The following is a 19,974-nucleotide window of genomic DNA, read 5'->3' as shown; positions in this document are numbered from 1 at the left end:
CGGTGCGGCGCGGGGGGTGCGGCTCCGCTCGGCTCCGCTCGGTTCAGCTCGGCTCGGCTCGGCTCGGCTCATCTCATCTCAGCCTCGCTCGGCTCGGTTCATCTCGGCTCTGCCCGGCCCGGCTCATCTTTGCCCCGCTCGGCTCGGTTCATCTCTGCTCGGCTCGGTTCATCTCTGCTCGGCCCGACTCGGCTCATCTCTGCTCGGCTCGGCTCCGCTCGGCCCGGCCCGGCCATGGTGGAGCGCTCGGACGAGGCGCCGCTGCTGTTCTGGGCCGAGGGCCCCGCCGTGTCGGCGCCGCCGCCCGCGGCCGAGCCGGGCAGCAGCGGCAGCGGCGGGCGGCGGCTCGGCGGCGGCTGGAGCGCGGCTCCGTGGGACGGCGAGGGGCCGGCCGAGGCGGCGGGGCCGCAGCGGGCCGAGGCGGAGGAGGACCAGATCGTGGCCGTCTTCGTGGTCACCTTCGACCCCCGCACGGGTGAGCGGCGCCGGGAGCGGGCGGGCCGGGGCGCGGGGGCCGGGCCTGGGGCTCCCGGTGCCGCTGGAATAAGATGGATGCGGCCGGGACTGGGCTTCCCTTGGGGAGCGCTCCCTCCGCATCCCGCCTCCCAGGGACCGCTCCTCCCGCCGCGCTGGGGCTGCGTGGCCGGACCGAGTGCCGAGCGGGAGCCGGGCTGCCCTCTGCCCCCGCGGGGGACCGCGGCTTCACCGCACGGCTGCCGGTGTCGGGACCGGGGGTCGTGGGCATTTGCCGAAAACCGAGCACGAGGGGGATTGCTTTTGGTCTCCATCCCGCCGAGAAGTTCTGGCGGGAGGAAGGCGCCGCGTCTGGTGCCGCTCGGAGGAGAGGGATGGGTGTATCTCCACGGCACAGGGAGTTTGTGGACGGCGCTGGGGCATCCCCTGTGCCCCGCACAGATTTAGGCCGAGCCTATGCCCAGCGCTGCCTGGAGGGCACCAACCTGTTAGCAGCATCTTGAGAGCATCCTTCTGTCTCCGTGGAGTGGCGCAGACCTGCCCGCAGCTATCGGTGATGGATGGCGTTTGTGGCAGGCGTAAATCCGGCAGGCTCGCAGGGCATGATCACCAGCAGCAGCAGCAGCTCAGCTGCGTATTTCTTGGTGTCCAGTGTGTTTAGAGGCTGGCCTCTGGTGGGATCTCTAGGACTTAGTGCTTTGAAGGAGTGCTGCGATCCAGGAGGGCAGAGGAGAGGGGCAAGGGAATATATTTTCTACTTCTCACTGCCATATCCATCTCTCTCAGTCTTGTTGGACTGTGCTGTTGTATCACTACTGACAGAGGTTATTAATTTCAAACCTGTAAGTCAGCATTTCAGAAAATGTCTTAACTTAGTTTTCCTAGTCCCTCTGCTCCCACAGTAACCACCAAACAGGATGTTAGGATGCAGATAGGAAGTGAGCACCTGCCTTGCACCTGTGAACACAGGTAGTACTGTGCGGAGTCTGGGTCTGATGTCCTGAGACACATTGTTGGGTCTTTTGGCTGCCAGGCACCAACCTGGGCTTCAAAGGCAAGAGAGAGATTCAGGAGCCCATTTACATCCAGATGTGGGACTGAACTCCTCTTTCTTCTCTAGACAGGCACTGCCGTACAAATCCACAGCAAAAGTACTCGAGACAAGAGTCTGTAAAGTGCAGTGAGGTTAGTTCTTCAGTGGGAGGCCTGACATCCTGCTCACAGAGGGCCTTGGCAGTGAAGACTGAATGCCAGTCTTGAACTGAAAATCCTAAGGAAGTAGAGAACAGGACGTAGCTGCTGGTGTGATGTGGTGTCAGCAATGCCTACTGTCAGACAGCATGGATGCTGTGTCCCAAAACACCCAAGGATTTTGAGAAGTTACCCTTTCATACTGCACCAGAGGGAAGTGTCTTCAGTCTAGAGGTCATTCACTCATGAAAATCTGAAATAAGACTGGATGTCATCTTTCCACCAGGAGAAGGAAAATGGAGGTGTTTCTCCTAAGTATCCAAAACATGAAAGAGTCTGGGTGACTGCAGCAACAGCAGGTTGCCTTTCAATCCGACAGCATATGCCTTCTATGAAATTGTGAGATTTTCCTGAGAGTTGGCAGAAAGCTGAGCTTTCTCAGGAGTTTTTCTGAACCAGCTGTTGCTTTGAATGAAGTCCAGGGAAAGTTGGGCAACAGCTCTTCTCACATCTGATGTGCAGTTAATGCTGGGTGTCATCAGCCTTGGAGCAGTCTGTCAAGTCCAGGAAGATTCAGCCTCCTGCTGCTACCCAGCATGGATGATAGGACTGTGAGCAATATCCCAGCAAATGTCAGCTTTACAGCTGGGGAGCAAAGTGCCCTGCGGAGGGTGTGGACTTGGAAAAACATCATGAAATTGCAGTGGTGTGAACTTGCTGAGGTCAAAAAGAGAACACAGGAATTACTGGTAAACCACATCAGATAGTGATGTGAAGAACTTCTGTAATGTTTGTAAGGGTATCTGGTCCCTGTGTATGACTTAAAGGAAATCATCTAGTTAGTGTCTGAGCTGGAAAACTGCTTGATCCTGCCCCGGAAAGGCACGGCAGACCTCCTTTGTCAGCTTGCTGAGGCACAGCAACAGCTGAATTGCTGGTGGGAGCTGTGCAGGTGGTTATGCCAGGTAGTGTCTGCCCAAACCCAGGCAAGTAGGTGAGCAAGAGAGGTTCTACTGTAGAAGCGGTGGTGACCATGCTAATAAAGAAAGTAACAACTTCCCTCCAAAATTTAGAAAGGCTTGAAGCAGAAGAGCTTAGTGTACAGCAGTTGCATGTGATGAGTTTCCAAAGGTAGGTTATGGGGTTGCCAGGTCACTGTTACAGTTCCAGTGTCCCTGTGACTGTCAGTGCTCATGTGAGTGACTGACATAAGAGCCAGAGGCAGCTTCTGAATCGGTGCTGTCCTCACCTGCAGCATGGTGAACCTTGTGGCACTTGAGAAGGAGCTCTCTTCACTGCTGTTGTGGGACAGCTGATAACAGTCACCTTTGTGGAGGTCCCACACAGTCTGTTAGCTTAAAGGGTGTGTGAGTAATGGAGAGAGACCAGGGGGGAAGAGAGGAAAGTAATGTGTTTTGTGCCAGTGAACATGCAAATATTCTGTTTTTCTGTCCCACATTTCTTCCGTGCAGGAAATGGAGCGAGTGTGATGTTTAGGTTACACTTTCTGTTTCTCCTGTCCTGGCACAACATGGAAGCACTGCACAGCAGGAGACCCTAAAGCCCTAGGGAAACAGCTAATAGTGAGGAGTGACAGGTGATGACCCCAAATGCTGGTGCCTATATCTTTTTTGTAAGGATACGAAAACCCAGTAGAAAGAAAATACAAGGGAGAGAGGAAGAACATTCTTAACTTTGCACACTAGAAAATGAGTGCTGGCTTAGACCTGACCTGAAGGTGGGAGATAGCTTCCAGGAGATCAGATCTGCAGATCTGACTCTCAGCAGAATCACTAGTCTGCTCTCTAATGCTGGGTGACTCTCACTTGGAAAGTTTCCTGTGTGCACGAGAGCTGCTTTCTCCATGGGGAAGGGCAGTGCTTCCTGTTTTTCTACAACATTGCTCCCTCCTCCCTCCTCTGGTTTCTCGGGCAGACTGGCAGTCCTATTGCATCTGGGTGAAGTCTCTCCTTTGTTTGTTCTCCTGTTTTGTCAGACTGACTTTTAATCTCGGCGTTTGTTCTCCGACTGCCACGTCGCTCTTGTGTTCATAGGGCAAGGTGGCGTGAGGAACAGCCAGGAGCACAGCTGCAGGTTGCTCCTGACTGATCCCAGAAAAAAAAAAACAAACTACATGATAGGTGAGCTGGTTTTGAGGTCACATGCCAGGTAAAGATCTGTTTCAAGGCTTCCTTTCCTTATTGCTGCTACAGAACAGGCATTGTTTGAGCAATGTCCACTTTAACACCTCTGCAGCGGATGTGACGCCTGACAGTGTTTGTGACTAAACTGAGCAAAGCCCATCTTCCTTTGCTCTTGCTGGCACTCTGGCTTATTGATCTGTGAATCTACAGGTCATGACCAAAAAGGGATGCTCTGTGGGGCAAGGCTTTAAAGCACATCTGGCCTTAACCACAAATTCACGGTAATGAGGCAACAGTCTCAAGAGTTGACTTCCTCACGCTTTCAAGGAAGGTTCTTGCGCCTTTAAACAGCGAACCAAGCGGGCTCACACAAGCCCCACACAACAAAAGCCACCATCTATATATAATCTGCAAGCCCTCCAGGGGAGCGCGCGGGCTGCTATGATGTCAGTGGCTCTCTCTGCCAGCCTTTCACACGCCTCAGAGGCCGAGGCGCCGCACAGCAGAGCTCTGTGCTTTCGCCTGTGACTGCACAGGGCTGCGCTCGGGGTCACGAGGCTGCTGCTGCTCCCCGGCTCTGCGGGAGAGCTCTGCTTGTGCACTGCAAGTGGGCACTTGGATGCACGGCTTCTCCTGTTGCCATGCCTAACGCTGTTGGGTTTTTTGAAGTCCTTGCCAGGCAGGGCTGGGGGAGGTCTACTGAATACAGCATCAATGTGAGAAGAAAAATAGCCTATTTAAATGTCAGTAGCTAAGCCCTATTCCTGTGCAGGCATATACTTGTGCAGTATGAGTAATGAGACAAAAGACAGGCTTCAGAAATGAGGTCTCAGATTTAAATACCTCCAAGAGTCTTGGCTGAGTGCAAGGCCCCTCCAAATGTACGCTGTCTGTGCAAGCACTGCTGGAATGCTCACCCCAAAGGGCAGGGAAAGGAGTGAACCAGTAGGAAGCACCTTTGTGCTGCAGCTGCCATTGCGTTATCCTGAAGACTTTTGGTTTGTTTGCCTTGCTTTTAAAACTAAACCACGTGACTTCAAATGCTGTGGGCAGACTGACAGAGAACAGAAACTCAGTGGGTAAATTTGGAGCACGTGTCAGTGCAGTGGGAATGTCCAGGTGAGCAGGTTGGGCTCTGAAGTGCTGTCATGGGCAAGTGTGAGAAGTCACCCCTTTTTTGGTCTGTGGTGAAATTGTTGGACTTCATTTGCTTTAGGAACATTTTGTGACTTCTCTGATATCATCTGTTCCAGGATCAGGCTCCTCAGGTGGCCTTTTCCCCTGAACAACTGCATGCTTTCTGGCTGGGTTGGCAGGTGACAGATGTTTGCTGATCTTGATCTAGCTTGTAATTTATGTACTTTTTTGTTGGTTATTCTAGCATACACAAACACATTGCAGTACTTGGATCACCTCAGTCTCCATATAGAGCTTCAGGTAACTCCTGCTATCCTAAAGAAAATAGGAGAAATTTCAGGGAAGAAGTGATGACTTGGATGATGGCTTAGGGGTTTCTGTTTGACCAGGCCTGCCAAGCACAAGAAAAGAACAATATTGGTGGTGGTGTGAGCTATCCCAGAAACACATGCTAAAGAGCAACAGTCTGTCCTTTGGTTCTTTCTAATAGATGGATGCTTGTGTAGACCAAAGCTTATCCACCATCAGGTAAAATCGTAGCTGCTCTGTAATTAAATTTATCATGGATAAATCCACAAAATAGCACTAGCTTCAGAAGTGGCCCCAAATGTCCTGCAGTGTCTGTGTGTTGTGCTACAGCAAGTAACATTTGCAAGAGATGTGTAGAGTATTGTATGTCATGTACTGTCTGTGACAATTTAGGAGTTCAGGAGTTGTATTAGGGCACTGTTACAGGTGTCCCAGGGTTAGAAAAGCAACAACTTGCTGTTGATGATGTATTTTAGAAACGGGTACTGTGTTCAAGCTTACCCAAATCAATTTGCTTCTCTGCAGGCAACATGGTGGAATGGTGTTTACCCCAAGATATAGATTTGGAAGGTGTGGAATTCAAATCCATGGCAAGCGGGTCCCACAAAATCCAGTCAGATTTCATGTGAGTACATCTGAGCTAAATTACTTCTTCCTTTCTTAGATGTGCATCTACACCACCAGCTCTTAATTCAGAACATGCAAGAAAAACACCTTCTAGGAAGCTAGGGTCCTGCAGAAACCAGCTTGCTAAGCTGTTTCTACCTGTGCCAAAGACTTTTCAGACACTTTCAGTATCATGTTGAGTACCAGCTAGCTGCAGGCATCTGCTGTATGACTGCTTTGCCTGTGGAGACCAACTGGGGCAGGCCAGCTTCTTGCTGGTGTGCAAATTTTAATGTGTACTAGGCAAATGATCTGCACTGCCACTATTGAGACTGTCAGCAGAGGCCTAGGGTGAAGGGCAAGGAATGGCAGAACTCAAATGGGAAGAATTTTGCAGGAACAGGACTTAGAAAAATGTTCTTAACTCTGACAGGGCTTTTGGTTCCTTTAAATGTTGTTATAAACAGGTCTCGCTCGCTTTCGTCTCTGCTAGTTCCTTCAGTGGAAACACATAAGAGAGGAATTTTCTGCATTCTGCTAACCCAATGTTGCAATGCAGCAATGTTTTGCAATGAACTGCAGTGTCACAATTCCTTTTGGTCAGGAATAACAGTTACTTTGTTAAAGGCATGTGAACTGAACTCTTGCAGTCTGATAATCAGAGTGTGCTTCAATGTGCTGGCACCCAAAATATGACCAGGTAGCTGTACTGTACTCAGAATACATTCACTGCAGGCTTCTTCCTTGGAGGAAGGGCTCTGCACTGACTGAATCATGCATTCTGTTGGTCTTCCTTCCAAGTTACTTATTTATTTTATATTTACCAGTCTGTGACGTGGCTGGTAGGGGCTTTAGTGGGAACTCCTGGGAGCTCTTGCCTTAAATACTTTGTCTTGCTGCTCAGAAGACTGGAGCACCCAAGGCCTGTCCAAGCCCTTCAGTTAGCAGGGTGGGATTTCAGGGAACTCCTTACAGAAGAAAATACATTCCCAAATCAGCAATTTTAGCCCCCAGTTACTTTTCTTCTTCCCTCTTTTTAACACTAACCCTTCTGTCAAACGTTTGTCTGCAGTTATTTCCGGAAAGGGCTCTGTTTTGGCCTGGCCTGCTTTGCCAACATGCCTGTGGAGAGTGAGTTAGAGCGTGGGGCCCGCATGAAGTCTGTGGGCATCCTCTCCCCTTCCTACACGCTGCTGTATAGGTACATGCATTTCCTGGAGAACCAGGTCAGGTAAGTTCCCTTGGGAATGAGCCTGGCCATTCCCCACCTGGGAGAGGTAATGTTCCTTCTATGGTGAGCAGTTTAGGCAAGTGAGAATTCAGTGACAATGATCTGCTGTGATTTCCTTGACTGGCCATTTCTCCAGAAAGTATTACATGTCCACAGTGTGAAGGAGACAAGGAACTGATTAGCAGCAGTTTGTTCCTTCCTTAACAGGCTAGTCAAATGATACCCAAACCCTGGTTATTGTAGGCAGACATAAGTGTCACAGAGAGAGATGAGAGAACAAGAAGTTCCCCTTTTCTCCTTCTGAAAACCATTTTACTAGGGGTTTACAAAAAAGTTGTGTTGAGTGGATCTAGCAGCAAAAATGGTGATGGTAGAGAACTGTTCCTACCTGGGTGTATTTAAAACAGAACCAGTGCTGTGCATACCCCAGCTCACTGCCTATGTCAGCGTGTGCGTGTTCTCTGGCTGTACTGAGAGCTGGTAGTCCTGATGTTTCTTCAGTCCTCCTGGATGAATCTGTGCAACTGAGGCACCCAGGATCCCTTTTAGCTGGGAGAGCAGATGTTTGCTGGGGGAAAGGCTCTAAACAAATAGTCTGGACATACTACAGATCTTTCCTTTTTTCCTTTCTTTTCCAGACACCAGCTAGAAATGCCAGGGCACTACTCCCATCTAGAGGCATTCTATGATGACAAGAAAGGAGTTCTCCCTGATAGCAAGGGCACCTGCAGCTCTCAGCAACCTGTCCACTGGCTGCCTTCCATCCACAGATACATGTACCCAGAGATGAAGGTGAGGCAGGTGCCTGAGGCCTGCGGGAATGGGCAGAGGGCTGCTGCTCCTTGCTGGTGCCTCATACTCCTTTATATAAGCAGTCACTCCCGCGCTTCGTAGGCTGCTTAGATAAGATTTTGTTACTTGGACCGTTGCAAGCTGTGTGCTGGTCTTGCTCCCACATTTAGACTTAGCATCTGTGCATGTGTCCCTGTTTCACCTCTAAGCTGTTTTCTTCCCTTTCGCTCCACCTGCAGATCACACACCCTGCTGGCTGTATGTCTCAGTTCATCAAATTCTTCGGTGAGCAGATCCTCGTCCTCTGGAAGTTTGCCCTGCTGCGCAAGCGCATACTGATATTTTCACCACCCCCAGTTGGAGTTGTCTGCTATAGAGGTATGTTTCCAGGGACACTGCAGAACTCTGATCTAGTAGGCTGAAGCATTGCAGAAATTGCCTGTGAGTACTGAGGGGACAGACGTCATGCAGGTCTTCTAAACCATTGTGACCATGCCTCATGAAGACACCGCTCAGTCTGCATGTACACGTTTCCTACCAAATGTTTCTCTTCAGGCCTCATGAGTAAGGACACATCTGGCACTGTCAAACTCAGTTCCTGTCAGCACAGGACAGTAAGAGCACTGACTGAATTTGTGGATTCTAGAATGTGGGATTCCTATGGGAGACCTGATTACTTCCTATGCAAAACAAGATGTCATCACTTGAGAAGTTCTGGTGTTCAAGGGCATTTCAGAGCTCTGACCACTGTTTTCATAGAGGCCTGTGGGAGAACTGGGCAACTGGGGTTCGGAGTGCCCTTGAGGGAAACCAAAAGCATCTCAGCATGTACTTCTCTTGTCCGCAGTGTATTGCTGCTGTTGCCTTGCAAATGTTTCTCTGCCTGGTCTTGGAGGAACTGTCCCAGAGTCCAAACCATTCTTCTATGTGAATGTGGCAGATATAGAAATGCTGGAGACAGAAGTATCATACGTGGCCTGTAAGTATGATGGATTAGGCGTGATGTTTTTAGCTTCAGGCTGTAAAATGTCTTGAGACACCAGACTGTGGAATAGAACTGATGAGAAATAGGTTGTGCATAGAATGACTAACTATGCAAGCAGGAGAGAACAGTTGGTCTGCTGGGAAAGCAACATGCTGCTCTGAAAATCTTCTCTGGTTTTGGCAGGTACAACAGAAAAGATCTTTGAGCAGAAACGGGATCTCTATGATGTCTATGTGGACAACCAGAATGTGAAGACACATCACGAACATCTGCAACCACTCCTGAAAATTAACAATGCTGACAAGGAGAAGTATCGACGGCTCAATGACCAAAGGTAATCACAGACGTCTGGGTGCTCCTGACAGGAGATGTGGAATAAAGAGGACACTGCTCCTTTGTACTTTCCTCCTTGTAGTATTTTTAAAATATCCCACTGGTTCAGCTCATCTCTTGAAGATTCTGGTCGTCTCATAAAGCTTTGAGGTTCACAGTAGGTATGTGCAATTAACTTGTCTCTCTTCTCTTAGGCAGATGTTAATGTATTCTCAAGAAGTGGGTGAGGATTGCAGCTCCTGTGAAGAGGACCTTTTTATCTTGTGAGTGGCTACCTCTAATACTTGGACACTGCTACTTTTAGGGAGCCTCTTGCACTAATTTTGTGTTGCACTGTTTGGAATATTATGAAACAGCATGTTTGACATAATTCTATAGTTAGCTTTCTTCCTCTAGGGTTCCGAAAACAGACTGGCTCTTCTTCTTCAGGTCATCTTCCTTTTATTTTGAGAAGCCAAAATGTAGTATCCGCTGGGGTCGCTTATGTGCCAGAAAGGAGAAGTGAATTTTAAAAACACAATCAGAGATGTAAGAATGCCCTTGCAAACATAAGCACTATTGCCAGAACATTTGGCTCTGAAAAGAACAATGTTCATGGAAAGCAGGCACTGCACCATACTGGAGGTTGGTACAGTATGGAGATCAGACCTGTATGTGAAGGATTGGCCCACTGATGTGGCTGACTTCATACCTGGCAAACAGAGGAACCAGAACTGGGTGTAGAGTGGGAGGTATAGAACTAGATCAAAAAACACATGCCTACCACCTCTGAAGCCCTTCTCTGCCTGTTGCTATTCACACTCTGCAGCAGGTGAGAAGTAATGGGATGAAACTGTGTGAAGGGCTGTGGGGGCGGAGCTCTGATTGTCGAGCGTCACATGTGTAACCAGAGCTCTTTCTGAATAGCTTTGTGTGTTTCTAGGAAGGCAACAGGTAAGAAGTAGCTCTCACTGGTGTGTTCTGCACCAGTAATGGAGAATTTATTTACCCACTGGCTTATCAGATGGGTGACAACACTGTTTCCTCCGTTACAATACGGGAGATGTAGGTGTGATGTACCTGCTTGGTGACCACAGAACACACTTTAGCTGATAACGTGGCCTCTTCTGAGGGAAATGCCACCCACAGACGGGAGCACCACTGTCAGTTAACAGTTACTGCTTTACCTTTGTTTATTCTGGGTCACCATAGAGTGAATGGAAAAGTACAGAGCCACCTAACAAGGTGGGATCTCTGGCTAAAGGGGGTTCAATGCAGGTCTGGGGCTTGCTGCCTGTTTGGTAAATACACTGTCTTTTTGGAGAGTGTGTGTAATCCCTTTCGCTGGCTTTACCCTATAGGTTTTTCATGGAGCAGAACAACCGCATATTCCAGACGCTGATGGAGGTGTCAGCCAGCCAGGACAAGACACTGACAGCTGACCACGCACGAGGCATGGGTCTGGATCCCCAAGGGGATCGAAGTTTCCTTATGGACCTCCTGGAAGTGTATGGCATTGATGTTATGCTAGTCATTGACAACCCCTGCTGCACTTAAACCAAGGGCAAGAGAGATGGGGAGCAAAGATCACTTTTTAAAGACTACCAGATATTGCTTAGGAGGATCACTGGAACTCACCACAGCCACAGTTATTTAATAACTTTATATGGAGAGTATTTATAATTTTAAAACAAAATGTGATTTTATTTTCTCACACTCAACTTCCCAGTGAGTACCTGCTCTAAGGTTCCTTTTTTGTTTTGTCTCCCTTTCCCTTTCATTTGTGTATTTTTGTTTTGTCTAGCTAGGACCAGTGGCACCTTTGCACCAAACCTCACTGTTGCCAGTGATAGCTAGGTTTTGGCCTAGCCTGGATACCTGAGGGCTGAAGACTTCAGGAAAGCACTTTGTTTGATGACAACCAATGTGAAATGCTATAGCTGAACTTTCAGACTTGGCTGGAAAATCCTCCTATCAACTCCCCCTTCCACTTGGGGACTGAAGAGGGCTTTAGCACAAGCTGTTAATGTCCAATCTCATAAATAGCTCCTACCAAGTTTATTGGTGGGGACAGTTAAACCAATGATAGGAACCAGGACTCCTTTAAACACTCCTCATCCAACTTTCGGGTGAATTGGAGTCAAGCCACCCTTCCTTGTAAGTGGCAGAAGCAAGTTTTGGATTGGGGATGCTACAGGACCTTATGACTTTGCTTACTGGAGCAGCACGGTTTCACTTCCAGCGTCTGAGGTGGTCTAAACTGGCAGAGTCTGCACCTACCTGTCTCATAGATGGAGAAGAGCACCCTCTCTCTTCAATCCCTCCCACCACCACCTTTGGCTTTTAGTTGCATCCCACCTGCTGCTTCGGTTTAAAATCTTCAAACCAGCAAGATGTCTCCCATTTAACAGGGACCAACACCACTGAGCCACTTTGCAGTCACTTTGTTGTACAGCCTCAGCTTGGATGGTGCTGGGCTGGAGGGGGTAGAATAAGTATGCTTTAACTAACGTCACTAGCCCTTCCTTTGTAGCTGATAGGACTTGTCGCTCCTTTGCTTTAACACTGTTTGCTAATCCTCCATTTGTTGAGCCTTCAGCACTGCCTGCTGCTATCCCTGGCTTTATGTGTGAGACAGAGAACAGACCTTTCAGCTGGAAGAACTGAAGTTTGCAAGAGGTTCCCTTGGAGTTTGGTATTCTTACCTGGCATAGCTGCTAGGATCAATGTTTAAAAGCAAGTCTGTCTTTTTTTCTGGGCAGAACCAAATGAAACAAATGTTTTCTTATGCTGTCGAAAGGACTAGTCGTTACCTCCAAGAAGGCTATCCCAGTAAAGAGTAATCCCTTTGCCATACAAAATCCAAGAATGCTACTATAGGTTCCACGTGTGACATAGAGCTTTGCTCCAAATCCTTCAGCCAGTAGCAATATCAGCTTTAAGCTGACTGTTCTTCCTGAACTGTGGCTATAGCTGATTAATTGCTGCTTCTATCATTACAGATTTCAGCACCCTTGGAGGCTTTTTGTGCACTGTTGGAATGCAAACTGTAGCTGATGTATCCATTTGTCCTAGCATTTTATACGATGAGACAGAGCCTGAACCACGGAGATCTCACCCACTCTAAAGCAGGCAAGCACTTTTTTGAAAAGGTGAAGAAAATGTTCTCCAAGCATACCTTCTGTGGATTGTCTCTCTCTGGAAAGGAGGAGACAATTGTTCCTGTAATTTGCCTCTGAGCAGTCACTCCCCTAGCTGCTTTTTCAAGGCTTTGGGATGTTTTTGTACAGAAGAAAATATGCTGTTGTTCATATTGTCAATTGCTCACAACTGTAACATCATCCTTAGAGGGCTGGGGAAAAATGTAGAAAGAGGTAAACAGCTGAGTATCATTTAATGGAAAGACCAGTCTCTTTTCCTTAAGAAATGGCTTTGTTTTTAAATTGACACCTGAAGTATAAAAGTGGCCCACAACCTCCACACTTTTTCTCTAACTTCCACCTCAGATTTAACACGCTGCCTGCAGTGATGATCCCTGAGGAAGTACAGCTGAGCTGCCCTTGTATTGCTGTCACTTCTTCAGACATCAAAAGAAAAAAAAAGCCAGAACTGAAACTAGTCACAAGCAATTTCTCCTCTCACTTTCCTGAAGGTTTGCTACATAGTTTAGCTATGGTCAGTTGTTAATGACTTTCTATTTTCTTTGTCAGTAGTTCTTTTGCTAAACTAAACAGAAACAAACCTTTGATTTAATGTTGAAATTTTACAGTCACTGCAGTCAGAGGCTTTCCAACACCCTGCATTAGAGCACCATTGTTTACAAACTGTTGGAAGATGACGTCTAGTGGACTGCACTGGCATAGCCCACTGAGCAGAAGCTTCTGAAGTTCCTATTTGACATTCATTAAAACTCTGCTTTCCAGAAATCAGGTCCTCAGTTGTTAGCAGTGATATGGGTGCAGAAGCATCAAAGCAAGCAGATTGCTGCAGCAGCATCCATGTGCTACATCCAGTTGGATGGTTGCAGCCTATCTTGTTCTTCCTTGTAATTTTGCTTCTCTGTCAAGGCTCTCTTGGCAGGCAACTGCTACAAAAGTCAGGAAGTTGTCCAGCAGAAGACAGAACAAGAAGACTTCTCTCTCCTAACCCTTCCTTATTTGATTAGCTGCAAAAGTGCTTTCACCTGCACTCCTTTTCTAAAAGATAGCACTTTTATTTTTGTCACAATTGGAAAGTTCTCAAGAAATGGGTAATGGAATAATAGAAACAAATTGTTATAGCTTGAGACATGAAGGACTGTTCTGTGGAACCAGTTTAACCAAGTCTTATCTTTCCAGAAGATACCATAATTCAAGGTTCAACAGTTATGTACAGGTACTCAAAATCCCCTCTTGGGCACTCAGTGCTTTGTTGCATAGTAGCAGCTGGGAGACATCTACTGGGTATGTTTTGAATCAAAAGAGGGACGGAAATGTGGCATAAGATAGGATATTGCTGATTTGCCTTCTCCCTTTGCCTTTACAGTGGTGCCTTCAGTTTCTTGGGTGTAATGCCTCTGGTCAGTTGCTGTGATCAGAGCCCAGGTTTGAATGGTGGTTACAGTAACCAGGTCTATGCTGTGCCCCTGTGTATTCTCCAAAACTCAAACCTACCCGGTGCAGGTTCTCCACTTGTACTTGCTTGACTTGAACCAGGAGAACAAGAGCTTCCTAACTGCATCTTAACTCAAGCAGCACTAGAAATGTATAATCAAGCAATGAATTATTACTACTTGTACTAGCTGCATTGAAGGTAAAGCTTATGAGAGACATAAAAGCTCGGTTTTCAATCTGAACGAGCAACACCATGCCAGGCATTTAAATCATCCAAAAGTCTTCTCACGGCAAGGTTAGGCCAAGCTGCATAGAGCCAATAAAGAACTATAATAGATACTAGAAGAAAGGCACTTGATGGAATCAGAATTCAGATATGTCTTACAGACATGCCACTACCTTCTTTTCTTGCATACATGAGGTACTTACTGCAGTGATCTTACAGCCAATGGTCATACTGTCACAGGAGCTGAGCTTGCCTATTCACCATCCTTTTGGGCAGAAGAAAATTCCATCACCTTTTCAGGAGGAAGTAGCTCCCTGTACAGGTTATTCAGTAAAGCAGGGTTATGGTGATAGCCCATTTAAACAGGTCAAAGTTAATGAGCAAAAGGCTGGGAGTAGCTGTGGCTCTTCTGGCCACATACTGTGCAAGGGACAGGCATGCTTTGCTCAGGGAGGTGAAAAGACAGTGGCTCCTGGAATAGCAGGGCAAGAGCACTCTATCCTAAAGCAGAATTCTAGGTAAAAAGCATGCACACTAACCCAAACTCTCATCTTAGCCATTACTTCTAAGTTAGTTGTGGTCTTCTTCCCACCTTCCCAAAAACAGTGATGTAGTGATTATGAGAAAGGACAACATATGTGTCTTTTACAAGGGACTGGAATGTATTGACTTAACAGTGTGAGCTGTCTAAAACTGAGGGTACTAAATGCCTATGAACCAGGATTTTAGATCTTGGTTAAGGTAACATGTCATTCAAATGGGAATGTTTAAATGTGGTCAAAATAAACAGGTGCCTTGAGCTGGTCCATCATTAGATTGTTATCCCTTTTTATTTATGTTACAGTATTTTAAGCCCTTCTAGAATGGATTCTGAGTGGGACCCAGGATTCTAGTCCTCCTTCCTGTCTTGGAGTTTGTACAAAGGAAGATTTTTGTGTTGCTCTCAGACAGAAACATGAGAACTGAGTCCTTTCCTCAACACTTTAGATAGTGGGTTCAACCCCTGCCCATTTTATGAGCGTCCATCTCACACCTCCCTTCTGAACATTGCAATTCAGGTCTAGAATTACCTTATACTGGAAGAACTCTGAAAACTGCAGAGGAAGGAAAAAAACTACTTGAATGGTATTTGTTCAAGCTACGCAACTTATGCTGATATGAATATTTAAATACCAGCCTGTGTCTCAGATGATCCTTGGTACTTCAACATCAGAACAGCATCAGCAATACCAGTTCTGAAGGGATCTCTTGGTTACCCTCAAGCAAGGAATCACATTGCAGTGGGAGCTATGGAAGAGAAGTAGTGATTTTCCCTGTAAAATGGTACAGATGAACAAGGAGCCAGTTCTCACCATCTCACCCCTTGCAGCAGGCTGGGTGTAATTCTAACAGCTCTGATGTTGTTTGCATCTTGCAGATGTGTGGTTGCTCCCACAGGCCTGTGGCTCTGTAGAGAAACTGCTTACTAAAAACATGGGTATTTTTTAATACAATTAAAGCTTACCTTTTTGAAATGGCTGTTGCCTTGTCTTTCCTGCCACTGGAGAAAAAACACATTGCTGATTTTATTACAGAAATGTCAACTTGAGGGAAAACTCCACTGGTGAGAACTGCCCTTGACTCCGAATGAGCCAGGGGCTGCAGAGCAATGTCCCAGGTGTCTCTGTGGCAAGCAAAAAGAGCAAAGCACAACCACCATGTTCCTTGGAGAGTGACCCAGGGCTCCATTGAGCACTCTTCATTACTACAAACCAAAAGACAGCACAAACCAGGTCCTATCACCATCATAACCATGAAAAGGAACTAGCAGGCTTCTATTCCCTTCAGTCTCAGTCAAGAGTTACAGAACAGCTAGGGCTGGAAGGGACTTTAAAGATCATCCAGTTTAGCTAATTTGTGTCTCTACAGTGTAGTCCAGGGAAGAACATTCAGCTTGGTTTCAGCATGATGCAGAAACCCAACCTTGCTTCCTCTGTCAAGGCATTTTTCCTTTAAGATGTCTCCAGCAGAGGATGCTGTTGGAGCACAGGCTGCCAGGATTCAGTCCTTGACAGAGCTGCTGGAAGCCAACTCACTTAGGTCTGTATCTGTATTTTGATACCAGCAGAGAGTCAACGACTCAACTTAAACTAGACCACAGCATAACACTGACTACAGACTATCACGTTAGAAAAATAAGGATAATTTTCTTTCTTCCAGTAAGAAGGCAGAATCATGTGAATTTCTAAGTTAGAATGAGGTCAACAGATAAGCTTGCCTAAGTCAATAATATTTCCTTTCAGCAATTAACACAAAGCTGTAAACAAAAGCTCATAAAAGCAACAAAACTAATTATGGTACTGAGGCTCAAGTGGATGGAGGTTTCATATGGAGTGGTGAGCACTGTTTACATTAGAGAAGAGCAATCAGACACAATAAATAATCAGCTTTATTTGGATATCCTTACTGGCATTATACTACTGCAGGAATAACAGGGATACGTACAAAAAAAAAAAAAGACTCCCTCAGCTTGTTAAAGCGTCTTTCCAAATGTACTTCATACAGCTTTGGGTCAATGATGTTTTCCAATTTGCTTCTGTGCAATATACCTAAATTGATCAAAGGAATACATTTCTACTATATAATTACTGGAACTCTGTACTGTTGAATCTGGCAAGATGAAAAAATTAACAAAATAACATAAATATATTATCAAGATACATATCGGGAATTTTTAAACTTGCTCCAAAGCTTTGTATCACCAACCTCCAGTTTATCTTGTGACAGAGTAGATAACCAACCATCTGTTTAAATGTGGCAATTCCAATGTTTCGTAGAATTCCTTAGCATTACTCCCCCCAGATATTTTTTTCCAGGATCGCAGGTTTTGCAAGATTTTTACATGGGTAAAGTAAACCTAAACTCCTAGAACACAAGGACAAGTATACTTAAATTTTACTTTAATATACAATTGCATTACAGCAGTAGCATCTGGCACACAGCACTCAGCCTGTAGTGCTGTAAATGATGACTTCTTAGGGGAGGGGGAAAAAAGATGCCATCAAGTTAACATGCATTTTACAGAATTTTCATTTGCATTTTTAACCCCTTTGAAACCAGTCAAATCATACACTTCCAATGGAAGTACCTCGCACATAAAAAGAGCCAAAAGGCTTATTAGTCTAGTGGGGTTAATCAAGTTAGTTAGGTCTCATGTGCCTTGAAGAGACCCCGGTAAGACTGGTGAACACTGGCCCCTCTGGTATGACTCTCATTGTACCGCTGCCTGCAGCAGCTGCTCTCTCATTCTGGGATCACAGAAGAACTGGAGTTTGCGGGGTAAGAGCTTCACCTCCACAGGCATCGCTTCGTACTCCTCATTATCAATGCCAAAGGATCCCTCAGTGCCCTGTGTGCAGTGACAGTTAAACATCAAACGTTATTTCAGCGAGGCTGTAATGCTGATTTTACTAATAAAACACAGCTGCATACTTAGCTCAGTCTCAACCAAGATGACCCCCTGCCTCTGCCTTCCAGCTCATTTTCTCTCCACAACACAGGGAGACCCATCCTTCACCACACAGAATGTATTAAGAGTCTGGTGCATGAGATGTTACCTCACTTACGTAACTAATTAGTGATAATTAAATGCTAGGAACCTCTAATGATCCACATTGTTTATACTGAAGGATTCTCTTCTATTGGAACTACAATTATGTGCACTTAGATCTTGGGTCTGCCAGTGGTGACATAAACTAATCTGCAGAAATGCCTGTTAAGTAACTTCTATAAAATCCATGTTACAAACCCCTTTCAGCATTGTTTTACTATATTGATCTGAAACATGAGATGCAAAGTAATTTACTGGCCAGGAATTACTCAGCAGTAAAATTTTCTCAAGTGTTTAATGCTGATAAAGTCACCATGTGATTAAAACCATTAATCAAAATGGCAGGCTGACTTTACCTAAAAACAACTTCAGTGACTGCTTTGTGTGCCCTTGACTCACAGGAGGGCTGTGCTACATGGGTACTCAATCAACTCCAAGGGAACTGGGACACCAGAGCAGCACAAACTAGGGAAACCAGTACAAGTTCTGGCAGTCACAAGTACAGCAAAGCAGTCCACCTCCATCAACATAAACTGGTGAGACTCATCTGGGCTGCTTCCAGTTCCTTCACTGGAGCTGGGCCATGGAGTTGAACAGCACTGCTCTGCACCATGCACCCATGTTCTGAAGATCTTAGCAGCAGCTGCAGTATGAACAGATCATTTTACACCACAACCCTTACTTATGGCCCAGCTGTACTCAGCCCAGCACTGCAGAATATTCTTTCAGAATCACAAATTTGCCATGATCTGAATTCAGTGGAAGCATTAGGATGCTGGCTAATCATGACATCATAATTCATGATTTTTATTTGGTAGCAATAGACTTTTCTGCCTTTCAACACATTCTTTATCCCTTAGTTTGGAATTATTTTGCCAAATGATAGATTGCTTGAAAACAGAAATTATCTAGGAGATTGATTTAATGTCCTTGTAAAAACAAGAAACTGTCCTCCCAGGGCCGCAATAACAGCTCAGAGGCAGGAAAAGACAAATCTAAATTACACAGGCAGGCACAGTTTTGTCTTCTTTCTCAGCTTCATAATTTCAAAGTTTTGAAGCACTTCCTTATACTGATCTCAGCTCCCCTGCCCTGTCTTACACCTTTGTCTCTAATATTTATCTTCTTCTCTACAGCACAATGCCTTCTAGGGCAAAATGAACACATCTTCAGTGCTAAGGAGAAGAAGATCCGCATATCACAGCATTACAAAATGTTTGAATTAACAGTGAATCATCTGGTCCAACCTCCCTGGTCAAGAAGGGTCATCCCAGAGCACATTGCACAGGATTGTGTCCAGGTGATTCTTAAGTATCTCCAGTGAGGGAGACTCCACAACCTCTTTGTGCAGTCTGTTCCAGTGCCTGGTTCCTGGTTATCTGCACAGTAAAGAAGTTCTTCCTAATGTTCAGGTGGAACTTCCCATTCATATGCAATACACTCAAGTAAGAGACCCTTTAAACCACCATGACTGTCTTCATAAAAGATCTGCCACTATTTCCTGGCAGAACAAAGCTCCCCATCAGGTTTACAGACTACTTGAGGACCTTTGGTATGTCTGTCCTGGCAAGGAACTCACTGGCTGCACTGTGGAACTGAGTGTCTCACTTGCAGTGTAATCAATCTCCCAGACTCAGCAGCATCAACAGGTACAAGAAACAAAGTGAAAGAGTTTTTCAGCTCTCTCAGCTTCTCACCTCTGGAAGTTGCAAGATGCATCTGCTGGCTTGGATGCACTGACTCCCTTCAGGGCACATGTGTGGATCACGCATCTTTTGACTTCTGCCCAAACCAAAAATGAGGTAAGGTAAGGACATCCTTCTCTCAGAAACAACCTTCTTCAGGGATGGCATTTTGTTGTGGTAAATCACTATGCATTTGGTAAACTTAGAGGTTATATACACAAATATTTGTGGGTTTAACTGTGAAAAAGTAGAAAGAGTCCTTCCCTCTTCTGCTGAAGTCAATGCATATCATAATGCACCCACAGCCTCCAACCAGCTTCTGCTGAGGCTCACTAATTATATTTGAACACTGAGCACAGTTTTGTGCTCTTCACTTCCATGCTGAACTATGCACTTCCTGCAGTGACTATCATCTCCTCATATTTCATGGAACTAAACTTACCAGCAACCTAAAAAACCTGAGCCAAAAAAAGATAGAATTATAGTTACACTGAACCATTAAATTACTATCTAAAAACTAACAAAACATTTTTCATATCAAAACCAATCAGCATGACATTTCTTATCAGCTGCTTCTGTTATCACTCATGAAGAAACCCCCATCATTTTATCCATTCCAAACAACATATCCAGTTTTGACAGTTCCTCTCTTCTGGTACCTGTGAGATTCTTATTTATGTACTGTACTTAGAGAAGTGTTG

At 45.9% G+C, this 19,974-nt stretch overlaps 2 protein-coding genes across 3 annotated transcripts in view; one reads left to right on the top strand and one right to left on the bottom strand.

Moving 5' to 3' along the window:
* Positions 1–63: 63 nt before the first annotated feature.
* DENND11 (DENN domain containing 11) lies at positions 64–16,496 on the top strand. Its single transcript, XM_038154000.1, has 9 exons — positions 64–475; positions 5,781–5,880; positions 6,934–7,092; positions 7,731–7,884; positions 8,124–8,262; positions 8,732–8,863; positions 9,053–9,203; positions 9,397–9,465; positions 10,543–16,496. Exons 1-9 carry the CDS (start codon positions 235–237, stop codon positions 10,736–10,738), a joined length of 1,341 nt encoding a protein of 446 aa, XP_038009928.1. The 5' UTR covers positions 64–234; the 3' UTR covers positions 10,739–16,496.
* Positions 16,497–16,921: 425 nt separating this feature from the next.
* Positions 16,922–19,974, bottom strand: part of AGK (acylglycerol kinase) — a 35,409-nt gene continuing 32,356 nt past the window's right edge. For both annotated transcript variants that reach the window (XM_038153998.1, XM_038153999.1), the window contains exons 14-15: positions 19,286–19,370; positions 16,922–17,387 (exon numbers count right to left, since the gene is read on the bottom strand). In XM_038153998.1, the coding sequence (XP_038009926.1) occupies positions 17,250–17,387; positions 19,286–19,370 (223 nt within the window). In that variant the 3' untranslated portion in view covers positions 16,922–17,249. The remainder of the gene's footprint in view (positions 17,388–19,285; positions 19,371–19,974) is intronic.

Source organism: Motacilla alba, chromosome 1A, assembly GCF_015832195.1.
Source record: "Motacilla alba alba isolate MOTALB_02 chromosome 1A, Motacilla_alba_V1.0_pri, whole genome shotgun sequence".
NCBI classification, from domain to species: Eukaryota; Metazoa; Chordata; class Aves; order Passeriformes; family Motacillidae; genus Motacilla; species Motacilla alba.
Note: the sequence above shows the minus strand (reverse complement) of the source record. Positions and strands in the feature narration are given on the sequence as shown.

Bases quoted from the DNA above. Each gene is read 5' to 3' on its own strand.
- DENND11 (XM_038154000.1), top strand. From the start codon at position 235: ATGGTGGAGCGCTCGGACGAGGCGCCGCTGCTGTTCTGGGCCGAGGGC. The intron at 7,093-7,730 runs GTAAGTTCCCTT...TTTCTTTTCCAG, and splicing joins TTCCTGGAGAACCAGGTCAG to ACACCAGCTAGAAATGCCAG. The intron at 9,466-10,542 runs GTGAGTGGCTAC...TTTACCCTATAG, and splicing joins GAAGAGGACCTTTTTATCTT to GTTTTTCATGGAGCAGAACA.